General features: G+C 39.9%; 1 protein-coding gene across 1 annotated transcript in view; it reads left to right on the top strand.

Annotated features, from left to right (window-relative positions):
* Positions 1-23,427, top strand: part of PIGN (phosphatidylinositol glycan anchor biosynthesis class N) — a 1,169,967-nt gene that overhangs the window by 164,017 nt on the left and 982,523 nt on the right. Inside the window, exon 6 of the mRNA XM_053714623.1 lies at positions 16,089-16,213. Coding sequence (XP_053570598.1) covers positions 16,089-16,213 — 125 coding nt within the window. The remainder of the gene's footprint in view (positions 1-16,088; positions 16,214-23,427) is intronic.

The raw sequence follows: 23,427 nt of genomic DNA, 5'->3' as shown, positions 1-23,427 counted from the left end.
CAGACCAGTTTCTGGAAGGGACAGATTTAATCTCTTTGTGAGGCATAGGAGAAGTCTATTCAAGATCCTTGGATATCAAATAATCTTTAGATCAAAATATCCTTGGGGAAGATTACTTCAGTTCCTTGTAAGGATCACAAGACCAGACAGTCCTTAACCTGGTGGCAGACTCAACAATTCCTTGTTCAGGGTACCTTCTTTCTTCGGCCAATTTGGATAGTTATCACCATAGACTCCAGCCTAAGGGGTTTGAGAGCAGTCTGGGGGCCCAGAGAGTGCAAGGAGTTTTGTCTCCTGTTATGTGCTGGGAACATGCATAGTTCTTACTATAACACTGGAAAAGGGAAAAACCAACACAAAATACAGTGGAATAATAATTTATATTAATATTTATAATATTATTGCAAAAAGCAGTATGCAGCTTATAAATGTATTACAACGCAATGTTTGCACAAAGCAATGATTACAGGACCATAACATAAGACAGTGATTAAACTATAAACGCATTACATATCTATTAATAGCGTACACTGGCAAGCAGACAGGTCACAACAACAGCACACCGGAGAGTCATTATCTGTATTCCGTGGAAAAACAGGGAACAAGTTACACAGATGCTGTGTATGAGATTTCTTTAAGATGTTACCTGGAGACTCTCACCCCCCTCTCTAAGCAATTCTGACAGTTAAACCTTCTATTTAGTAGGTGTGTCTGTCTTCCTGTCGATCATATTATTTTATTTATCAAAACATTTTGCAGTGTTCTCATAACTAACAAGTGTATTTCCCATAACTGACTCCCAGGTTGGTGCCTGGTACTATCTTCTCTTGGAATGTAACATCCCCCTTTAAAGATAAGAACATGTGCCGAAAGTAGCACATGAAAACATAGTGAAAGAAAGTCTTGTACTGTTAAAGGCATATGTGTTAAACTCATATGTATACTGTATGTTTTGTGCGTGGAATTACTTATTGTCTGTCCCCTACAGTCTCCTCAGGAGACAAGGTTAATAATAGTCACCATGGATCTCTGTGCAATCTTCAGGGCTCCCAACCCCAGGCAGGAATGTTTCCTACAATTTTAGTCAGATCATTTTTTTTTTCTTTTTTTTTTTCCAAAGTTGTTTTATTGGACATTTTGCATAAGTAAACAAATAATCATTGAACATAAATGTATGCAAGGGGTCAATCAAGAAAAGAGAATAAAGAGATACAGATGTATACAATGTATCACCTTATACAGAATATTTGCATAGGTACTTTTCGTTGTATCCAAACCTTTATAAAACACTGATGGTATGTCACATTATTAACAAGATTCCATAAAGTATCCATTAAGAGAACGCCAAATATGAACCCTGGTAATATGAAACATAATTACATATAACATTCTCAATTTGTATCACATTGTCAATTTATATAGTAGTCAGTCAGGCTACTAAAAGTTTTATAGTAGCTAGTTCAAATACAAATAATAAAATGTCCTGAGACTGTAATAACGAAGGATGTTGAACGTGTGGACATACATGAAAAACCCGAGTGAGATTCTATAGGATTTATTTTACAATGCTTACAAGGTAAGCTCACAGGTGTAAAGAAGTGTTGGGTAGGAGGTTCCTCTATAGGATATATTTTCCTTCATTTGCGAAATAAGGTCAATGGTGCAAGGGGAAGGGGGAAAAGGGGAGTGTATATAGTTTCAACCACATAGGGTACTCAAGTAGATGCATCACCCCTCTAGGATTTTGTCGCCACTAAACTAATATGGGGAAAGAATGTAAGTTGTATCTCCCCTCAGGGATAGCTGTCACCACTAGACGGAGAAGGGGTATTGGATATGACCCACTCTGACTCACAGAGTGGGAAAGGGTGAGGGGAGATACCCCTCCTGTCTTTTGTTAATATAATTTTTTTTAAGGTGTTGAAGAAATATAAACATTAAATATATTACATTTTACAAACATATCATATAACCAAATGTGTAAATAATATAAAATAACACAACTCTGTCAAGACATGGTACCTTATAGGAGATATTACTCCTAATAAGTCATGTAATTTGCTAACTTATAGGAATGTTTCAGAACACAACCGTCTGTTCAAAGACAAGTCTCATCTGGAATCATACATGTCTCATAGAAGGACTATAAGAGCTTTGATAGTGGGCAATATATATAAATGTATTCTAGGATTCTAGAGTAAGATTAGAGTCAAGATCCAGACTGCCCCACCTCAGCCGCTGACGGCGCACAAAGACTTTGTTTACTTTTAGGAATCATAGCATAAATACAATAGCCCCATCAGACACACCATAAGCATCTAAATAAACTACATTCAGTGCCCTGTAAGCATATAAGTTGTATTTTAACAAATAGGATATATGAGCCAATGCAATCCTATTAATATCATAAATGGCATCAACTGAGGCTATGGGACTCAAAGTTGGGCTGTTATCCTTATAGACTAAATAACCTTATAAATAAGGAAAGGTGATGGGTTCATTAAGGTATCATTAATTGGTAAAACAAAAATGGGTGCAGAAGGCATGGTATATTATATATGTTTAGATACTGGAGATTGAGGGGTGGTAATCGAGGTGGAAATGACCATTAAATAAATTATGAGATCCCAACCCTTCATAAAATGGCATAATATATTATAAGATGGTCTATATAGGTTCAAAGCCAGAGTGAGGCTTTTATTGAATGGTGAATGCAATAGAATCCTAAGATAAAAGAAAATAAAATTAATTTCTGCACTCCTAAACCAGCCCTGTCTACCGGGCACGGGCCATATGCCCAGCAACAGGAAATTGTTTCACTCAGAGGAAATTCTATGTAATGGGAATAAACACAAACCTCACAAAGGTTACCTTAAAGGGTGTGAAAGATAAGAAAGTACAAAACATTGGATCGTACTCAATATAAATTTTGTGCAAATATATTTTTAAAACAAGGCTAAAGATCATCAACATATAATTAGCAGATATTCCCCTAGAATATGTATAGACTAAACTAAACATAACAATGACCAAGCATCCCTAGGTGGTTCAGAGGGCTGGAGGGAATAAATATCATTCTTACAGTATCTTAGACATGGCTGGGAAATCTTATGATTCTATACTGCCATCTAGTGGGCCAGGGAGGATATGAGCAGCAGAGGGGAAAAAGGGAAACATAGATTACATTCAAATGACCGCGGGCTCTATTAACTCAAAATATTATCTATTTTCTCAATAAAGTAACTACCTGAACACCAAAATATTAAAGCCTACCCAGAGAACAGTCCAGTGTATGTCTGCCTTCCCTCTGTAAGGTCGTTAGTCTATGCAGTGGGCTTAAATAATCAGTTATGTAGTATTTGTAAACTATTAGCCCATGCCCCATAACTACCTTACAGTAGAAGAAGATGAACAAAATAGTCTACCCCCACTTGTGCCTTCCGTATAATATAGCCTATAACAGGAGGGTGTATTCCATAGAGCTGGTTGTGTCATTGTCTGTAAAAATAAAAAACGCTGTTCAGGCTATAGTGTTTGCGACTAATCTACAGCAAGTAAGGGCATATAACTAATGCACAATCCAATCATAAACAAAGAAGAACATGCATAGACAACGATCCATCACAAACCTAATAAAGTATAGAACAGAATCAATGTGAGAGGTTAGCAATGTCAAAGTCACTACAATAAAATTGCTGTAAATGGAGTGAGAAAAAAAAATAAATAAATATAGAAACGTAATGGAAAGCCTTCTATCAGCTTCATAAAATAGGCTAACAAAACAGGTAAGGGAAACACTGGAGTAATCATCATCTTAGACATTAAGCCCCCAAATCAAACTTGAGCTGAAAACTTCAGAACAAGGTCCTCAGAGAAAGTTCTGGTCAATAAGAGGGTGTAATGAAAGGTCTCAGTGGACATTTTTTTGAAAAGTTATGGGAGCATAGGAAGGGCCTCATCACACCCTATACCCACTCACCACAGTGTAAGTCCTGTAAATATTTTACACTACCCCACACCGGTTGTTCGTATGACAAACAGTATTGTTCTTCTCTGGCTGAGACCTAGTCGTCTGGAGTCTCGGAAGTAAACCCAGCTGTCTATTGCCGTTTGTAGTTTCCCTGTCACCGTAATCACACACTTGGGGCCATACTTCTCACACACTGCAGATGTAGCTGGTGGGTAAGTGAAGGCAAGAAGTCCCCTAGCAGCAATCTCAGTATCTCGAGCCGGCTTAATTTCGCCTTTTTGGGTTATGTTGTCAGGAGAGTCTGCGCTCTCTAGCCAGGTAAGATTTGGATAGTGGGTCTGTCGGGGTAATCTATGAGCGCTCTGTGGGTATGTCTCCATTTTGCCGTTTTTCATATCAATCCACTTGTCAGCAGATGTAACGCAAGACCCCAACGGGGTAAGAGTATTGAGCTGTGACCCAGCGCCATCTTGGGAAGTGTGATGCATATCAATTTACTCACGCCACTTCATGAGTACCAAGTATAGACCTAGCATATGATCTCTTAGCGAGTTACAAAGTCTGTCCTCAAGTGCCTCCACCAACATTGTCTTGAGAGGGAGATTTCACAGACAGATCACTGCAATAAAGGTAGCGTCCTCTGTCAGCTACAGCTGCCTCCTGGTCAGTTCGAACAGCGTCCTGGCTTAAAGATGTAAAGTGTACCCTCAGCCTGTTTGGAGACTGTAGTATGTATCCTCGGCTGGGGATCCAGATATGAGTTCACAAATATTTTAAGGATTAGCCCCAGAAAACTCAATATTCAATATTAAAGCCAGGAGCTCCTGCAATGTGCTGCTAGTTGTTTCGGCAGTTGGCTCCGCCCCCCTTAGTCAGATAATTTTACAGCATTGGCTTATATAAATTACCAAGGTGGATGTTGCAGTTCATTGGTAATGAGAGAAATGTCCCGCATAATAAGATGGATGGATGGTCACTATTGCATGATTTCAGCCATTTACATCCCAAAAGTAAAAGATTAGGAGGCAGATTTGCTTATTTGTCTGCGTCTTCGAACTGGGGTGTGGTCTGAACCTGGAGGTATTCGACCAGATAGTAAGATGCTGGGGTCTTACAGAGAGAGACCTCATGGCTTCTCCCTTGAGTCGCAAGCTCCCCTGGTATTGTGTCAAGTCTCAGAATCCTGTGGTGGATCTAGTAGAAGCAGTAGTGGTTACCTGGTTTCCTCCGTTTGTGTTGCTATCTACGGTGATAGACAGAATCAAATAGGAACAGGCGAAAGAAATTCCGATTGCTCCAGCGTGGCTTTGCAGGACTTAATATGCTGATCTTATTAAAAAGTAATTGTGCCTGCCTAGGCATCTTCCTTTCAGAAAGGACCTTCTTTCTCAAGGGGCTTTCTTATATCAGTATCTCAAATCTCTGATTTTGATGGCCTTGCAATTGAAAGCCTAGTGTTATCTTAAACAGAGTTATCGGATCAAGTCAACCAAGTGTGAATCCGTCAGGAGTAAGGCTATCTACTGTTACGGTGCGTATGGGGACTGCAGACATACCGCTTACAACCCTCTGGTAACGCTCAAATACCAAACATGTAAGAGGACAGTCATATAGATATCAGCCCTCAGCGTGTATGCGAAGGTATATAACCACACAGCGTAATAAAGTTCACACACCTCCAAAGTCTTGAATCATACACTGCCAGCGTATTGTGCCCCACCGATAAAATACCTTGATCATCAGGCTCCTTACCAACAACAAAGTAGCCTGTATCCGTTAACCAGCATTCAGAAGCTCCAACCTGGCGTCTATCTCAGCAGCTGCGTCTCCACTGCAGCAATGATGATGTCATCAAAGGGAGGCTCACGAATAAGTTAGAGTGAAAAGTTACATCACAGCATAGCCCAAACAGGTATTCCAAGGAAAGTGCTAAAAGCCACTAGTACAACAAAAGCTTTCCAGATAGAGGAGTCCCTGTGCTCCACATAAAAGTATATAAAAAGAAAAATGGAAAGCAAAAAGTATATAAAAAACCTTTATTTGTAATCCATTAAAAAACCACAGTAGGGTTAAAAAAGAGAATAACACAGTCTGACTGGTTTCAGTTCGTCGACCGTACTCTTAGACCTAAGTGTTACAGGTAAGATACCTCCTTAAAAAGGACTAAAATCCGTCCTGATTGGTTAAAAATAAAAGCAATCTTAATTAACCCTAAACCACAGGCAGTAATCCTAAAATAACAGCCCGTTAAAGGGAAAGTCTACCATAGAATTGTTATTGTTTTAAAAGCTAGATAATCCCTTTATTACTCATTCCAGAGATTTGTATAACCAACACAGTTATATTAATATACTTTCTCCAACATAGGTGTGTCCGGTCCACGGCGTCATCCTTACTTGTGGGATATTCTCTTCCTCAACAGGAAATGGCAAAGAGCCCAGCAAAGCTGGTCACATGATCCCTCCTAGGCTCCGCCTTCCCCAGTCATTCTCTTTGCCGTTGTACAGGCAACATCTCCACGGAGATGGCTTAGAGTTTTTTGGTGTTTAAATGTAGTTTTTATTCTTCAATCAAGAGTTTGTTATTTTAAAATAGTGCTGGTATGTACTATTTACTCTGAAACAGAAAAGAGATGAAGATTTCTGTTTGTAAGAGGAAAATGATTTTAGCAACCGTTACTAAAATCGATGGCTGTTTCCACACAGGACTGTTGAGAGGAATTAACTTCAGTTGGGGGAAACAGTGAGCAGACTTTGGCTGCTTGAGGTATGACACATTTCTAACAAGACTTGGTAATGCTGGAAGCTGTCATTTTCCCTATGGGATCCGGTAAGCCATTTTTATTATATAAGAATAAAGGGCTTCACAAGGGCTTTAAAGACTGGTAGACATTTTTCTGGGCTAAAACGATTGATTTATAAGCATTTTTAATACTTCATAGCTTTGAGGAGTTATTTTATTCTTGGGAATTATGTAAAATAACCGGCAGGCACTGTATTGGACACCTTTTTCACTGGGGGCCTTCTCTAATCATAGGCAGAGCCTCATTTTCGCGCCTCTATTGCGCAGTTGTTTTTGGGAAGCAAGGCATGCAGATGCATGTGTGAGGAGCTCAGATACATAGAAAAAGCTTATTGAAGGCGTCATTTGGTATCGTATTCCCCTTTGGGCTTGGTTGGGTCTCAGCAAAGCAGATACCAGGGACTGTATAGGGGTTAAATATAAAAACGGCTCCGGTTCCGTTATTGTAAGAGTTAAAGCTTTCAAATTTGGTGTGCAATAATTTTAAGGCTTTAAGACACTGTGGTGAAATTTTGGTGAATTTTGAACAATTCCTTCATACTTTTTCACATTTTCAGTAATAAAGTGTGTTCAGTTTAAAATTTAAAGTGACAGTAACGGTTTTTTTCTAAAACGTTTTTTGTACTTTGTTATCAAGTTTATGCCTGTTTAACATGTCTGAACTATCAGATAGACTATGTTCTGTATGTGGGGAATCCAAGGTTCCTTCTCATTTAAATAGATGTGATTTATGTGACACAAAATTTAGAGAAAATGATACCCAAGATGATTCCTCAAGTGAGGGGAGTAAGCATGGTACTGCATCATCCCCTCCTTCGTCTACGCCAGTCTTGCCCACACAGGAGGCCCCTAGTACATCTAGTGCGCCAATACTCCTTACTATGCAACAATTAACGGCTGTAATGGATAATTCTATCAAAAACATTTTAGCCAAAATGCCCACTTATCAGCGAAAGCGCGACTGCTCTGTTTTAGAAAATACTGAAGAGCATGAGGACGCTGATGATAATGGTTCTGAAATGCCCCTACACCAGTCTGAGGGGGCCAGGGAGGTTTTGTCTGAGGGAGAAATTTCAGATTCAGGGAAAATTTCTCAACAAGCTGAACCTGATGTGATTATATTCAAATTTAAATTGGAACATCTCCGCGCTCTGCTTAAAGAGGTGTTATCTACTCTGGATGATTGTGAGAATTTGGTCATTCCAGAGAAATTATGTAAGATGGACAAGTTCCTAGAGGTCCCGGGGCCCCCCGAAGCTTTTCCTATACCCAAGCGGGTGGCGGACATTGTAAACAAAGAATGGGAAAGGCCCGGCATACCTTTTGTCCCTCCCCCTATATTTAAGAAATTGTTTCCTATGGTCGACCCCAGAAAGGACTTATGGCAGACAGTCCCCAAGGTCGAGGGGGCGGTTTCTACTCTAAACAAACGCACTACTATCCCTATAGAAGATAGTTGTGCTTTCAAAGATCCTATGGATAAAAAATTAGAGGGTTTGCTTAAAAAGATGTTTGTTCAGCAAGGTTACCTTCTACAACCAATTTCATGCATTGTTCCTGTCACTACAGCAGCGTGTTTCTGGTTCGATGAACTAGAAAAGTCGCTCAATAAAGATTCTTCTTATGAGGAGATTATGGACAGAATTCATGCTCTCAAATTGGCTAACTCTTTTACTTTAGACGCCACTTTGCAATTGGCTAGATTAGCGGCGAAAAATTCAGGGTTTGCTATTGTGGCGCGCAGAGCGCTTTGGCTAAAATCTTGGTCAGCGGATGCGTCTTCCAAGAACAAATTACTTAACATACCTTTCAAGGGGAAAACGCTGTTTGGCCCTGACTTGAAAGAGATTATTTCTGATATCACTGGGGGTAAGGGCCACGCCCTTCCTCAGGTTAGGTCTTTCAAGGCTAAAAATAAACCAAATTTTCGTCCCTTTCGCAGAAACGGACCAGCCCCAAGTGCTACATCCTCTAAGCAAGAGGGTAATACTTCTCAAACCAAGCCAGCCTGGAGGCCAATGCAAGGCTGGAACAAAGGTAAGCAGGCCAAGAAACCTGCCACTGCTACCAAAACAGCATGAGATGTTGGCCCCCGATCCGGGACCGGATCTGGTGGGGGGCAGACTTTCTCTCTTCGCTCAGGCTTGGGCAAGAGATGTTCTGGATCCTTGGGCGCTAGAAATAGTCTCCCAAGGTTATCTTCTGGAATTCAAGGAGCTTCCCCCAAGGGGGAGGTTCCACAGGTCTCAATTGTCTTCAGACCACATAAAAAGACAGACATTCTTACATTGTGTAGAAGACCTGTTAAGAATGGGAGTGATTCATCCTGTTCCATTAGGAGAACAAGGGATGGGATTCTACTCCAATCTGTTCATAGTTCCCAAAAAAGAGGGAACATTCAGACCAATCTTAGATCTCAAGATCCTAAACAAGTTTCTCAAGGTTCCATCGTTCAAAATGGAAACCATTCGGACAATTCTTCCTTCCATCCAGGAAGGTCAATTCATGACCACGGTGGATTTAAAGGATGCGTATCTACATATTCCTATCCACAAGGAACATCATCGGTTCCTAAGGTTCGCCTTTCTGGACAAGCATTAACAGTTTGTGGCACTTCCATTCGGATTAGCCACTGCTCCAAGAATTTTCACAAAGGTACTAGGGTCCCTTCTAGCGGTGCTACGACCAAGGGGCATTGCAGTAGTACCTTACTTGGACGACATACTGATTCAAGCGTCGTCCCTACCACAAGCAAAGGCTCATACGGACATTGTCCTGGCCTTTCTCAGATCTCACGGGTGGAAAGTGAACGTAGAAAAAAGTTCTCTATCTCCGTCAACAAGAGTTCCCTTCTTGGGAACAATAATGGACTCCTTAGAAATGAGGATTTTTCTGACAGAGGCCAGAAAATCAAAACTTCTAAGCTCTTGTCAAGTACTTCATTCTGTTCTTCTTCCTTCCATAGCACAGTGCATGGAAGTAATAGGTTTGATGGTCGCGGCAATGGACATAGTTCCTTTTGCGCGAATTCATCTGAGACCATTACAACTGTGCATGCTCAGTCAGTGGAATGGGGATTATACAGACTTGTCTCCGACGATACAAGTAGATCAGAGGACCAGAGATTCACTCCGTTGGTGGCTGACCCTGGACAACCTGTCACAGGGGATGAGCTTCCGCAGACCAGAGTGGGTCATTGTCACGACCGACGCCAGTCTGGTAGGCTGGGGCGCGGTCTGGGAACCCCTGAAAGCTCAGGGTCTTTGGTCTCGGGAAGAATCTCTTCTCCCGATAAACATTCTGGAACTGAGAGCGATATTCAATGCTCTCAAAGCTTGGCCTCAGCTAGCAAAGGCCAAATTCATACGGTTTCAATCAGACAACATGACGACTGTTGCGTATATCAACCATCAGGGGGGAACAAGGAGTTCCCTGGCGATGGAAGAAGTGACCAAAATCATTCAATGGGCGGAGACTCACTCCTGCCACTTGTCTGCAATCCACATCCCAGGCGTGGAAAATTGGGAAGCGGATTTTCTGAGTCGTCAGACATTTCATCCGGGGGAGTGGGAACTCCATCCAGAAATCTTTGCCCAAATAACTCAATTGTGGGGCATTCCAGACATGGATCTGATGGCCTCTCGTCAGAACTTCAAGGTTCCTTGCTACGGGTCCAGATCCAGGGATCCCAAGGCGACTCTAGTAGATGCACTAGTAGCACCTTGGACCTTCAACCTAGCTTATGTATTCCCACCGTTTCCTCTCATCCCCAGGCTGGTAGCCAGGATCAATCAGGAGAGGGCATCGGTGATCTTGATAGCTCCTGCGTGGCCACGCAGGACTTGGTATGCAGACCTGGTGAATATGTCATCGGCTCCACCATGGAAGCTACCTTTGAGACAGGACCTTCTTGTTCAAGGTCCGTTCGAACATCCGAATCTGGTTTCACTCCAACTGACTGCTTGGAGATTGAACGCTTGATTTTATCAAAGCGAGGGTTCTCAGATTCTGTCATTGATACTCTTGTTCAGGCCAGAAAGCCTGTAACTAGAAAAATCTACCACAAAATATGGAAAAAATATATCTGTTGGTGTGAATCTAAAGGATTACCATGGAACAAGATAAAAATTCCTAAGATTCTATCCTTTCTTCAAGAAGGTTTGGAGGAAGGATTATCTGCAAGTTCTTTGAAGGGACAGATTTCTGCTTTATCTGTTTTACTTCACAAAAAGCTGGCGGCTGTGCCAGATGTTCAGGCTTTTGTTCAGGCTCTGGTTAGAATCAAGCCTGTTTACAAACCTTTGACTCCTCCTTGGAGTCTCAATTTAGTTCTTTCAGTTCTTCAGGGGGTTCCGTTTGAGCCCCTACATTCCGTTGATATCAAGTTATTATCTTGGAAAGTTTTGTTTTTGGTTGCAATTTCTTCTGCTAGAAGAGTTTCAGAGTTATCTGCTCTGCAGTGTTCTCCTCCTTATCTGGTGTTCCATGCAGATAAGGTGGTTTTGCGTACTAAACCTGGTTTTCTTCCGAAAGTTGTTTCTAACAAAAACATTAACCAGGAGATAGTCGTGCCTTCTTTGTGTCCGAATCCAGTTTCAAAGAAGGAACGTTTGTTGCACAATTTGGATGTAGTTCGTGCTCTAAAATTCTATTTAGATGCTACAAAGGATTTCAGACAAACATCTTCCTTGTTTGTTGTTTATTCTGGTAAAAGGAGAGGTCAAAAAGCAACTTCTACCTCTCTATCTTTTTGGCTTAAAAGCATCATCAGATTGGCTTATGAGACTGCCGGACGGCAGCCTCCTGAAAGAATCACAGCTCATTCCACTAGGGCCATGGCTTCCACATGGGCCTTTAAGAACGAGGCTTCTGTTGATCAGATATGTAAGGCAGCGACTTGGTCTTCACTGCACACTTTTACCAAATTTTACAAATTTGATACTTTTGCTTCTTCTGAGGCTATTTTTGGGAGAAAGGTTTTGCAAACCGTGGTGCCTTCCATCTAGGTGACCTGATTTGCTCCCTCCCATCATCCGTGTCCTAAAGCTTTGGTATTGGTTCCCACAAGTAAGGATGACGCCGTGGACCGGACACACCTATGTTGGAGAAAACAGAATTTATGTTTACCTGATAAATTACTTTCTCCAACGGTGTGTCCGGTCCACGGCCCGCCCTGGTTTTTTAATCAGGTCTGAAGATTTATTTTCTTTAACTACAGTCACCACGGTATCATATGATTTCTCCTATGCAAATATTCCTCCTTTACGTCGGTCGAATGACTGGGGAAGGCGGAGCCTAGGAGGGATCATGTGACCAGCTTTGCTGGGCTCTTTGCCATTTCCTGTTGGGGAAGAGAATATCCCACAAGTAAGGATGACGCCGTGGACCGGACACACCGTTGGAGAAAGTAATTTATCAGGTAAACATAAATTCTGTTTTTTACCTCTGTGATTACCTTGTATCTAGGAACCTTCTTCCAGCCCCCTGATCACATGACTGTGACTGTTTATTATCTATTGTCTTAAATTTAGCATTGTTTTGTGCTAAATCTTAAATAACTTTCTGTGCCTGAACACAGTGTTATCTATATGACCCACATGTACTTTCTGTCTCTTTGTGTTGAAAAGAGATTTAAAAATCATGTGATAAGAGGCAGCCATCAAAGGCTTATAAATTAGCATATGAGCCTACCTAGGTTTAGTTTAAACTAAGAATACCAAGAGAAAAAAGCAAATTTGATGATTAAAGTAAATTGGAAAGTTGATTAAAATGAAAAGTCCTATCTGAATAATGAAAGTTTAATTTATACTAGACTGTCCCTTTAACCCTTTAGCATATTGGGACATGTAAATTAACCAACTTTCATGACATTCACGTGACATTAATACATAGCAAACAAATAACTGATACTTAAAGCTATAACAGATAAAGGCTTAAACCCATACAGATCACATTGAAGTTCAAATACCGGATTAACAGCATAAACATAAACAATATACAAAAATATGAGTCTAAAACTATACTGCCTATTTATACTAACATATTCATACTAACCCTAGGTAGTACTGATGAGTAATAAATATAAATAGTAGAAGCTATCAAAAGAAATTGTAGTATTCTCATAAACGCTTAATTAATGTCATGTTTAGGTATTATGAATATGGCAACAACAATCAAAATAGGTACAAGAAGTATAAATAGATAATCACATATTATGTTTCTTTTTCATATGATCACGGCGAATAACGCACAAGAACATATAAATCAGTTAATTAATGAAAGATGATCTTTATTGTTAATGCTAAACCCCTCATATACTCTCATGTGTATTTATCAACAGTATTGCCTACACATTAGGGTGATTTTAGCTGAGGAAGAAAGAAAGAGCAAAGTGAAACCTATTCATATAAATGTATATTTAAATTACCCAGGCAAGAGATGGAATATATGCAGATTTGTACATGCAATATATTATTCCCAATAATTGATGATATCAAACTCACTATTAAATCCCCTGGGTACCAAGGTATCCAGTAGATGGATCTAATAGATATTTTGTCTGCACAGGATATTAAACTTGTCACCCCCACTCACGGGTCTCTTAATCTATTCAATAACCTGCCACTTAAATGATGTAACATCTTTGTGGTGAACCTCAATAAAATGTGCAGCCAACACTTACGAGCATTTATGTTCTCCAGATATGTAAGAATGATGTTCCTTAATACGTGTGCCTACCTCACGGGTGGTCCTACCCACAGATTGTTTATGGCAAAGGGAGCATTCCACTATATAGATCACAAAAGTACTCTTATAATTAATACAGCCTCTGGTGTCAAACAATTGTTCTGTCCTAAAAGATTTAAATTAACTACCAATGTTGGTGTAATCACATGATTTACATACTCGCCGGCCACATCTAAACGTACCATTGTGATGTAGCCATAAGCTCTTAGTAGCACTAGTTCTCAAAAGGTTTGGGGATAGCAAATTACCCAAAGTCAAGTTTTTGTTATAGACAAACTTGTATCCTGAAGACACTGTGCGTCTTAAGTGTCCCCCCCCATTAAGATAGGTGGATTCCTCTTAATAATTGAGTAGACCTTCTCATATTGATTTGAGTATGCTGTAATAAAGACAGGAGTATCTTGTCAATCTTTACTGGAGTCATTATGGGGGCGTATCAGTGTTTGTTTGGGGGTAAGAAGACATCGCCTATCCATATTCTGTACCTCCCTGAAAGATCCCTCCACTAAAGTCCTGCTGTAACCATGTGCACGTAGCCTATTTTTCAGGTCAGTACTCTGCTGCAGGAAGGTAGAATCTTGAAAACAATTGCGTTTAATAAGCATAAATTGTCCTTTGGCAATACCGCCAAATACATGTTTAGGATGGCTACTCTTTGCGTGCAGCAGAGTATTACCTGAGATAGGCTTCCGATAAAGTGAAGTGGTCACAGATCCTTGTTCACCATCTACCACTAGATTGATATAAAAAATGTATCTCTTTATGGTGCCACTCAAAGGTAAATTTTAGGCCTACCTCATTTTGATTCAGACAGTTATCAATATTTAGATTCAGACTAGGAAGCCGGTCACCAGGGTGTGGAAAGCTTTTTTTGTCCTGATTTGCTAACAGCTCAGCTCCTAAAAATTCTATGTTACTGTTAGAAAACCTTTTAAGACTTTCTCTTTCTTTGTGCATCCATTTTTTGGATATAACATCAGTCATAAAGCTATGGCAGTCATTTTAGCTACATGGCTTAAGGCCTTAATTCGTAAGGTATACCTGGTTGCTGGAAGACTCTCCCATAGTGTATTACTGCTCATTCCACTTCTGTAAGTAAGCTTCCATAGACCAGATATGCAACGCAGCTACTTGTTCTTCATTACAATCTCATAAAATGTTAGCACTGTGGTGTGTATGCCTCTTCAGTAGTTGCTTTTGGCTGGAAAGTACAGTGGGCCCAGTGCCTGATCAGTAGCATTCCTGCCTTAACTGTATTGTCCCCCCTATTCATGGTGGTCTTGTGATGACCTCTCAGACTTATGCAAGAAAGCAAATTTTATGCTTACTTGATTGGCGGTAGAACTTGTTGCAATTAATTTGCCCTTTTTTGGTCTTTCCTGTTTTTTTCTGGTTTCCTCCATCTACTTGGCCATTTGTATGACCGAGGGATTTAAGACACGAGGAGGGATTAAAACTCTGACATGTAGGGATGTTTTTGCCTCCTACTAGTGGACTGGAGTGTAATCCCACTTGTGATGACCTTGTGGTCACTCACCATAGTTAAGGGATAAGAACATAAGTTAAGCATAAATGTTATATTTATTTGTTCTGTGTTTACAATCATTGTATGCAATGAGTATATGTGTTATATTCCATGATGTAATACTGAAGTGGTGTGCATGTGTCTTGAGCATTACATTCATTATCATTTATCTACGAAAGAGTTGTCTGGTGTTTTATTTATTTTATTTTTTTACTTGAAGACTTGATGAGTAGTTTTAGAAATGCTTCTTCATATTTGAAAAACAAATATAAACCATAGTTATGTATTAACTGGCTTTAAATGAGCAACATTTGTATACAGATAAAATCCACTGATTTAACTTACATAGGAGACAATATCAGCATGGTGATGTTATGCAGTTTTCATTAGTGTATATTTGCTGCTACAAGAGTATTATAGTTATTATAAAAATGCAGCATTAAAAATTTCCTCTCATGTTCTAGCAGATACAGTTTGCAGCTAGTAGACGATTAGGGCCACATAAAAAGTAATGGACTGCAGCATTGTGGATCCTAAGCCTTAGGTTATATAGGCCTGACTAACAACAATAATGATTGGATCCTCACTATGAATATCCCTGTAACTTTATGACAGTTTCAGACAATTTTATATATATTTTTTATTCTATAAATGCTGGATTTATATTAACCTAATAGTTATTTTGATTGCTACGTTTTGTCTTTCATAATTCATAAAATATTATCAGAAGTGTTAAAGCTGTATTTTATATAGAGAAGCAAATATTTACTGCCAGATGCGCACATATACCATCTGTTGTAAAACTGTAGTTTCATATCTACACTTTTCACATCTATGCAATTGGCCATTTGTTTGGTATTGAGAGATGTCATTTAGTTATAGTGCCAGTATTTAATTGGTCCTTCCATTTTGTGAAATACAGCCATATAGAGTAGTTTTTGTTCTGTTAGTTTTAGTTGATTCTATCAATTCTATTGCAACAAAACTGCTTTGGACCTGTAGTATATGGCAATATATATTTATATTTGTTTTTCTTCAATGCAGGCTTTTATTAACTCTGCCCACAATAACCATACCTTGTTTAAACAACTTCATGAGGAAAAGATTGTGTTTTTTTTGCACCTTCTTGGACTGGATACCAATGGTCATGCTCACAGACCAGGCTCAAGGTTTGTATTTCAATAGATCTGTAGTATCCTTAGCAATGATATAATTTTAATGCTGTGGTTTTTAAATGCTGTGTAGTTACTGTATGTCTGTGCACAGCTAATACACACTTGCCTACTGATAGTGAGGACTGTATTGCTGGATACAGACAAGCTTCCACAAGTATGGAGAACATTATTCTATTTATATAACAAACTTTACTACATTTCAAGATAACATATTATAGATGAAGCAAATAAACAAGTTACTTTCCATGTACTTTTATCAATTTTCTTCAACAAATCATAGGAATGAAATTCATGTCTTCTACTGTATTAGATGCCATTCAAATAGAGCATCTTATGTTTGATTTCCATCCTGACAGTATTTGGAAGCACATTGCCATATTGGCTTGATTCTGAATAAGTAATGTTTAACATCCTTTTGCAGTTTGTTTATCTCACTTCTACAGGCGAATGGCGTGGCGAGAATTCAGTACCTCTTGTAACACTGAGTCAGTCTTACACTGTGGATTAGTTGTTTATATAGTTCATGTCACAGGGAATTTTAGTTGATATATTTAATTGGAGATTATGTAACTCGTACATTTTTACATGGATTCTGTTTTGCAGGGGGGGGGTGTTAAATAGTTGCTTCTGATGAAGAGGAATTTGTGTTTTATCATTGTATATGAAAAACAAAGCAAACTGTAATTAGTACTACAGACCTAAGCTAGCTTTAAAAAACAAAACGACCAACCCCCCCCAACAAACTAAGATTAGTACCACAGACTTACCCTTGCTTTTTAGGCTTTGCAAGCAAGGACATTTTCATTTTTTGTGCTGTATTTTTGTTTTAACATATGTATTAATGGTTATCCTTGTCACTTATAAGTTTAAAGGACATGAATGTCAAAATTACATTTTCATGATTCTGATAGAGTATGCAATTTGAAAAAAAAAACTGTTCAATTTACTTTTGTTATCAAATTGTCTTTGTTCTTAGTGTATCCTTTATTGAAGGTCACACATAGGTAATCTTTGGAGTATGCAAATGTCTTTAGCACTATATGCAGCAGTACATTTAATAATAAAGGGAAATCGAAAAATGTTTAAATTACATAACAGAATTATTTCCTGTTGCTTTAATTAGATACATTTAGAGCCCTCTTTTTCCTCTGCGTATACAACTACCGTTCCTGCTTGCTTCACTTTGTTTTCTGCCTGTTAGGAGACTGAAAGTAGGGGCTATATCTGTGGAGCCTGAAGCTTTTTCTTGTGTTGTTGGAAAAAAAAGATGTTCGCTGCTTCAATTGTTAGGCCAGCACCTAACTGCCTCTACATAAAGTCCTTTGATACACAAGTATACCAGGCTTTTTTTTATTTGGTGTTTTTGAACTGTAGTTCTTTATTAGTTTGGGTTTGTGAGGCTTTTTTGTAAGCAGGATTTGTGTTGTGGTGTTCCAGTAATTGACCTTTTGCTGAATGGCAGCTTTTATTATAAATGTTATGCTGGATAAGCATTTTGTAGATTTTTTTTTATTTCTAATGGAATTTTAAATGAACTGCTGTGCATTTTACCCTCCATATTTATAGACCTTTAAGAAGATTTGTTCTATTTATGGGGAAATAAGTTATTTGTCATATGAATTGCTGGAGTGTTTTCTTCTCAAATGGAAGACAATACTAAAGGGGTTTGTGAAGCATCCTCTTACATTCACAGGGTTAAGGGAGGAAGATTTCCAAGTTTAGAAGTCTAGCCTTCTTCTGTATTCTATATTGAAGTGATAGTAAAGTTGAACTATTTGCTTATTACATAGTAATTACATTAGATAGTAATTCTTTGTTATTTGAAAAATGTGTGTATATATATATATATATATGTATGTATGTGTGTGTGTGTGTGTATGTGTATATATATATATAATAAAACCATAGGAGAAAGTGGTTAAAAAGCCACAAAGTCTACTATAGCCTGCACTGATTAATAAAAGGCGAATTGTGAAAACTCCAGAAAATTAGGAACAGATGGACACAGTGAAAAAATCACACTGATACAGTGACCTGTGCTAAGTCACACCATTTATTAATTACCGCTAGATTTCAAAATAACAATCCCCAAACAAAAATAAAATAAAATAATAAACACATGGATAAAGTAGTAACCACAGATACTAATGTGTCGACACAGATGAACTTGTCATATGACCACTATTTTATACCATCCCGGGAGGTAAAAGAAAATAATAATGTCCAAAGAATTTATTTAAATGCACTAATGAAATTCCTGAAGTGCACGTAATTCATATTTTAAAGGACATCTGCTTAAAGTCCTCCTTGGATGATAGTGCTTAAATTGACAGAGGAAAACTTTGTACAATAAGAGGGAGCTGCTAGAGTTGTATAACCCCTTTAAATACTAAACTTCATATAGCGTCCAGCATAAGGTAGAACAGTCTTATTGTCATAAGTATATGAATCGGTTTTCCCAGGACGCTAGGGTGGCTAATGCAGCAGGGGATACAAGCAGCAGTAGAATTTCTAACACAAAGGGGCCCCCAATATGATGATCATACTAATTTTGTAGCAAAACTTCTGCAGTTTATTTTGGAACATAATTATTTTATTTTTGACAATAAATATTACAGACAAGTTCTAGGTACAGCCATGGGCACATGCTGTGCCCCAACATATGCCTGCCTGTACCTTGGGAAATGGGAGAAAGATAACATTTTTGGTAATGATGAAATATATGGTAGTTCTATAGATCTGTGGTTGAGATTTATAGATGATATCTTGGTCCTATGGCAAGGTACAGAACAGGCACTAGAATTATTTGTCTCCAACCTTAATAAAAATGATTTGAATTTGAGGTTTACTTATTAGTACAGCAAAACTAATATTGATTTCTCTTGTTAAGTGTGTTCAGTCCACGGGTCATCCATTACTTATGGGATATATTCTCCTTCCCAACAGGAAGTTGCAAGAGGATCACTCAAGCAGAGCTGCTATATAGCTCCACCCCTCACATGTCATATCCAGTCATTCTCTTGCAAGTCTCAACAAAAGAGGTTGTGAGAGGAGACAGGAGTAACATTCTTCAATCAAAAGTTTATTATTTTAAAATAGCACCGGAGTGTGCTGTTTGTTCTCTCAGGCAGTATTTAGAAGAAGAATCTGCCTGTGTTTTTTCTATGATCTTAGCAGACGTAACTAAGATCCACTGGCTGTTCTCGCACATTCTGAGGAGTGGGGTACTTTCAGAGAAGGGAATAGCATGCAGGGTCCCCCGCAAATGAGGTATGTGCAGTAAAATATTTTCTAGGAATGGAATTGACTATGAAAACACTGCTGTTACCCATATGACGTAAGTACAGCCTTTAATGCAGTAGTAGCGACTGGTATCAGGCTGATAAATGTATGCGCAGTTGAGTTATTTTCTAGGGACTAGAATTTAACTTTAAATACTGTTAGTACTGAAATAAATGTATGAGCCTTAACTGCTGTAGAAGCGACTGGTAGCAGGCTTAGTGATAACTTTGCATAACACTGGAAAGTTGTTTTTTAAAACGTTTACTGGAATGTTATTCGTTTTGTGAGGTACTTTGGTGATAAATCTTTTTGGGCATGATTTTTTTCCACATGGCTAACGTATTGCATAGACACCGTTATATCAGGTCTCCCACTGTTGTGATATGAGTGGGAGGGACCTTTTTTTAGCGCCTTGTTGCGCAGTTAAAATTCTAGCACAGTCTTCCTGCTTCTTCCTCTTTGATCCAGGACGTCTCCAGAGAGCTCAGGGGTCTTCAAAATTCATTTTTGAGGGAGGTAATCAGTCACAGCAGACCTGTGACAGTGTGTTTGACTGTGAGAAAAGCGTTAAATCTTAAATTGATTATCCGTTTTGGGTATTGAGGGGTTAATCATCCTTTTGCTAATGGGTGCAATCCTCTGCTAATTTCATACATTTACTGTTTAAATTTGGTTGCTATAACCGTATTAGTTCGTTGTTATTTCAACTGTGACAGTTTTTTTGTGTTTTTAAAAGCGCTGCAGCGTTTTTTATATTGCTTGTAAACTTATTGAAAGAAATTTCCAAGCTTGATAGCTTCATTTCTAGTCTGTTTAAACATGTCTGACACAGATGAATCTGCTTGCTCATTATGTTTAAAGGCCAATGTGGAGCCCAATAGAAATATGTGTACCAATTGTATTGATGTTACTTTAAATAAAAGTCTGTCTTTACCGGTAAAGAAATTATCACCAGACAACGAGGGGGAAGTTATGCCGCCTAACTCTCCTCACGTGTCAGTACCTTTGCCTCCCGCTCAGGAGGTGCGTGAGATTGTGGCGCCAAGCACATCAAGGCACTTTCAAATCACTTTACAAGATATGGCTAATGTTATGAAAGAAGTATTATCTAATTTGCCTGAGTTAAGAGGCAAGCGCGATAGCTCTGGGTTAAGGACAGAGCGCGCTGATGATATGAGGACCATGTCTGACACTGCGTCACAATTTGCAGAACATGAGGACGGAGAGCTTCATTCTGTGGGTGACGGATCTGATCCAGGGAGACCGGATTCAGACATTTCAAATTTTAAATTTTAAGCTTGAGAACCTCCGTGTATTACTAGGGGAGGTATTAGCGGCTCTGAATGATTGCGATACGGTTGCAATCCCAGAGAAATTATGTAGGCTGGATAAATACTATGCGGTACCGGTGTGTACTGACGTTTTTCCTATACCTAAAAGGCTTACAGAGATTATTAACAAGGAGTGGGATAAACCCGGTGTGCCTTTTTCCCCTCCTCCGATATTTAGAAAAATGTTCCCAATAGACGCCACCACACGAGACTTATGGCAGACGGTCCCTAAGGTGGAGGGAGCAGTTTCTACTTTAGCCAAGCGTACCACTATTCCGGTGGAGGATAGTTGTGCTTTCTCAGATCCAATGGATAAAAAATTAGAAGGTTACCTTAAGAAAATGTTTGTTCAACAAGGTTTTATATTACAGCCCCTTGCATGCATTGCGCCCGTCACTGCTGCAGCGGCTTTCTGGTTTGAGTCTCTGGAAGAGGCTATTCGCACAGCACCATTGGATGAGACTTTGAACAAGCTTAAAGCCCTTAAGCTAGCTAATGCATTTGTTTCGGATGCCGTTGTGCATTTAACCAAACTAACGGCTAAGAACTCCGGATTCGCCATTCAGGCGCGCAGAGCGCTATGGCTTAAATCCTGGTCAGCAGATGTAACCTCTAAATCTAAATTGCTTAATATTCCTTTCAAAGGGCAAACCTTATTCGGGCCCGGCTTGAAGGAGATTATTGCTGACATTACTGGAGGTAAGGGTCACACCCTTCCTCAGGACAGGGCCAAATCAAAGGCCAAACAGTCTAGTTTTCGTGCCTTTCGTAATTTCAAGGCAGGAGCAGCATCAACTTCCTCCGCTCCAAAACAGGAAGGAACTGCTGCTCGTTACAGACAGGGTTGGAAAAGCAACCAGTCCTGGAACAAGGGCAAGCAGGCCAGAAAGCCTATTTCTGCCCCTAAGACAGCATGAAGAGAGGGCCCCCTATCCGGAAATGGATCTAGTGGGGGGCAGACTTTCTCTCTTCGCCCAGGCTTGGGCAAGAGATGTCCAGGATCCCTGGGCGTTGGAGATTATATCTCAGGGATACCTTCTGGACTTCAAAGCTTCTCCTCCACAAGGGAGATTTCATCTTTCAAGGTTATCAGCAAACCAAATAAAGAAAGAGGCTTTTCTTCACTGTGTACAATACCTCCTAGTAATGGGGGTGATCCACCCAGTTCCGCGGACGGAACAAGGGCAAGGATTTTACTCAAATCTGTTTGTGGTTCCCAAGAAAGAGGGAACCTTCAGACCAATCTTGGACCTAAAGATCTTAAACAAATTCCTAAGAGTTCCATCATTCAAAATGGAGACTATTCGAACCATCCTACCCATGATCCAAGAGGGTCAGTATATGACCACAGTGGACTTAAAGGATGCCTACCTTCACATACCGATTCACAAAGATCATTATCGGTACCTAAGGTTTGCCTTTCTAGACAGGCATTACCAGTTTGTAGCTCTTCCCTTCGGGTTAGCTACGGCCCCGAGAATTTTTACAAAGGTTCTGGGCTCGCTTCTGGCGGTACTAAGACCGCGAAGCATAGCGGTGGCTCCGTACTTAGACGACATTCTGATACAAGCGTCAAGTTTTCAAAATGCAAAGTCTCATACAGAGATAGTTCTAGCATTTCTGAGGTCGCATGGGTGGAAAGTGAACATGGAAAAGAGTTCTCTGTTACCACTCACAAGGGTTCCCTTTCTAGGGACTCTTATAGATTCTGTAGAGATGAAGATTTACCTGACGGAGTCCAGGTTATCAAAAATCCTAAATGCTTGCCGTGTCCTTCATTCCATTCCAAGCCCATCAGTAGCTCAGTGCATGGAAGTAATCGGCTTAATGGTCGCGGCAATGGACATAGTGCCATTTGCGCGCCTGCATCTCAGACCGCTGCAATTATGCATGCTGAGTCAGTGGAATGGGCATTACTCAGATCTGTCCCCTTTACTAAATCTGGACCAGGAGACCAGAGATTCTCTTCTCTGGTGGTTGTCTCGGATTCATCTGTCCAAGGGAATGACTTTTCGCAGACCAGATTGGACGATTGTAACAACAGATGCCAGCCTTCTAGGCTGGGGCGCAGTCTGGAATTCCCTGAAGGCTCAGGGATCATGGACTCAGGAGGAGAAACTCCTTCCAATAAACATTCTGGAATTAAGAGCGATATTCAATGCTCTTCTAGCTTGGCCTCAGTTAGCAACACTGAGGTTCATCAGATTTCAGTCGGACAACATCACGACTGTGGCTTACATCAATCATCAAGGGGGAACCAGGAGTTCCCTAGCGATGTTAGAAGTCTCAAAGATAATTCGCTGGGCAGAGTCTCACTCTTGCCATCTGTCAGCAATCTACATCCCAGGCGTGGAGAACTGGGAGGCGGACTTTCTAAGCCGCCAGACCTTTCACCCGGGGGAGTGGGAACTTCACCCGGAGGTATTTGCTCAACTGATTCTTCGTTGGGGCGAACCGGAACTGGATCTCATGGCTTCTCGCCAGAACGCCAAGCTTCCTTGTTACGGATCCAGGGACCCGGGAGCGGTGCTGGTGGATGCACTAGCAGCCCCTTGGATTTTCAACATGGCTTATGTGTTCCCACCGTTTCCGTTG

The sequence above is a fragment of the Bombina bombina genome, chromosome 5 (assembly GCF_027579735.1).
Source record: "Bombina bombina isolate aBomBom1 chromosome 5, aBomBom1.pri, whole genome shotgun sequence".
NCBI classification, from domain to species: Eukaryota; Metazoa; Chordata; class Amphibia; order Anura; family Bombinatoridae; genus Bombina; species Bombina bombina.
Note: the sequence above shows the minus strand (reverse complement) of the source record. Positions and strands in the feature narration are given on the sequence as shown.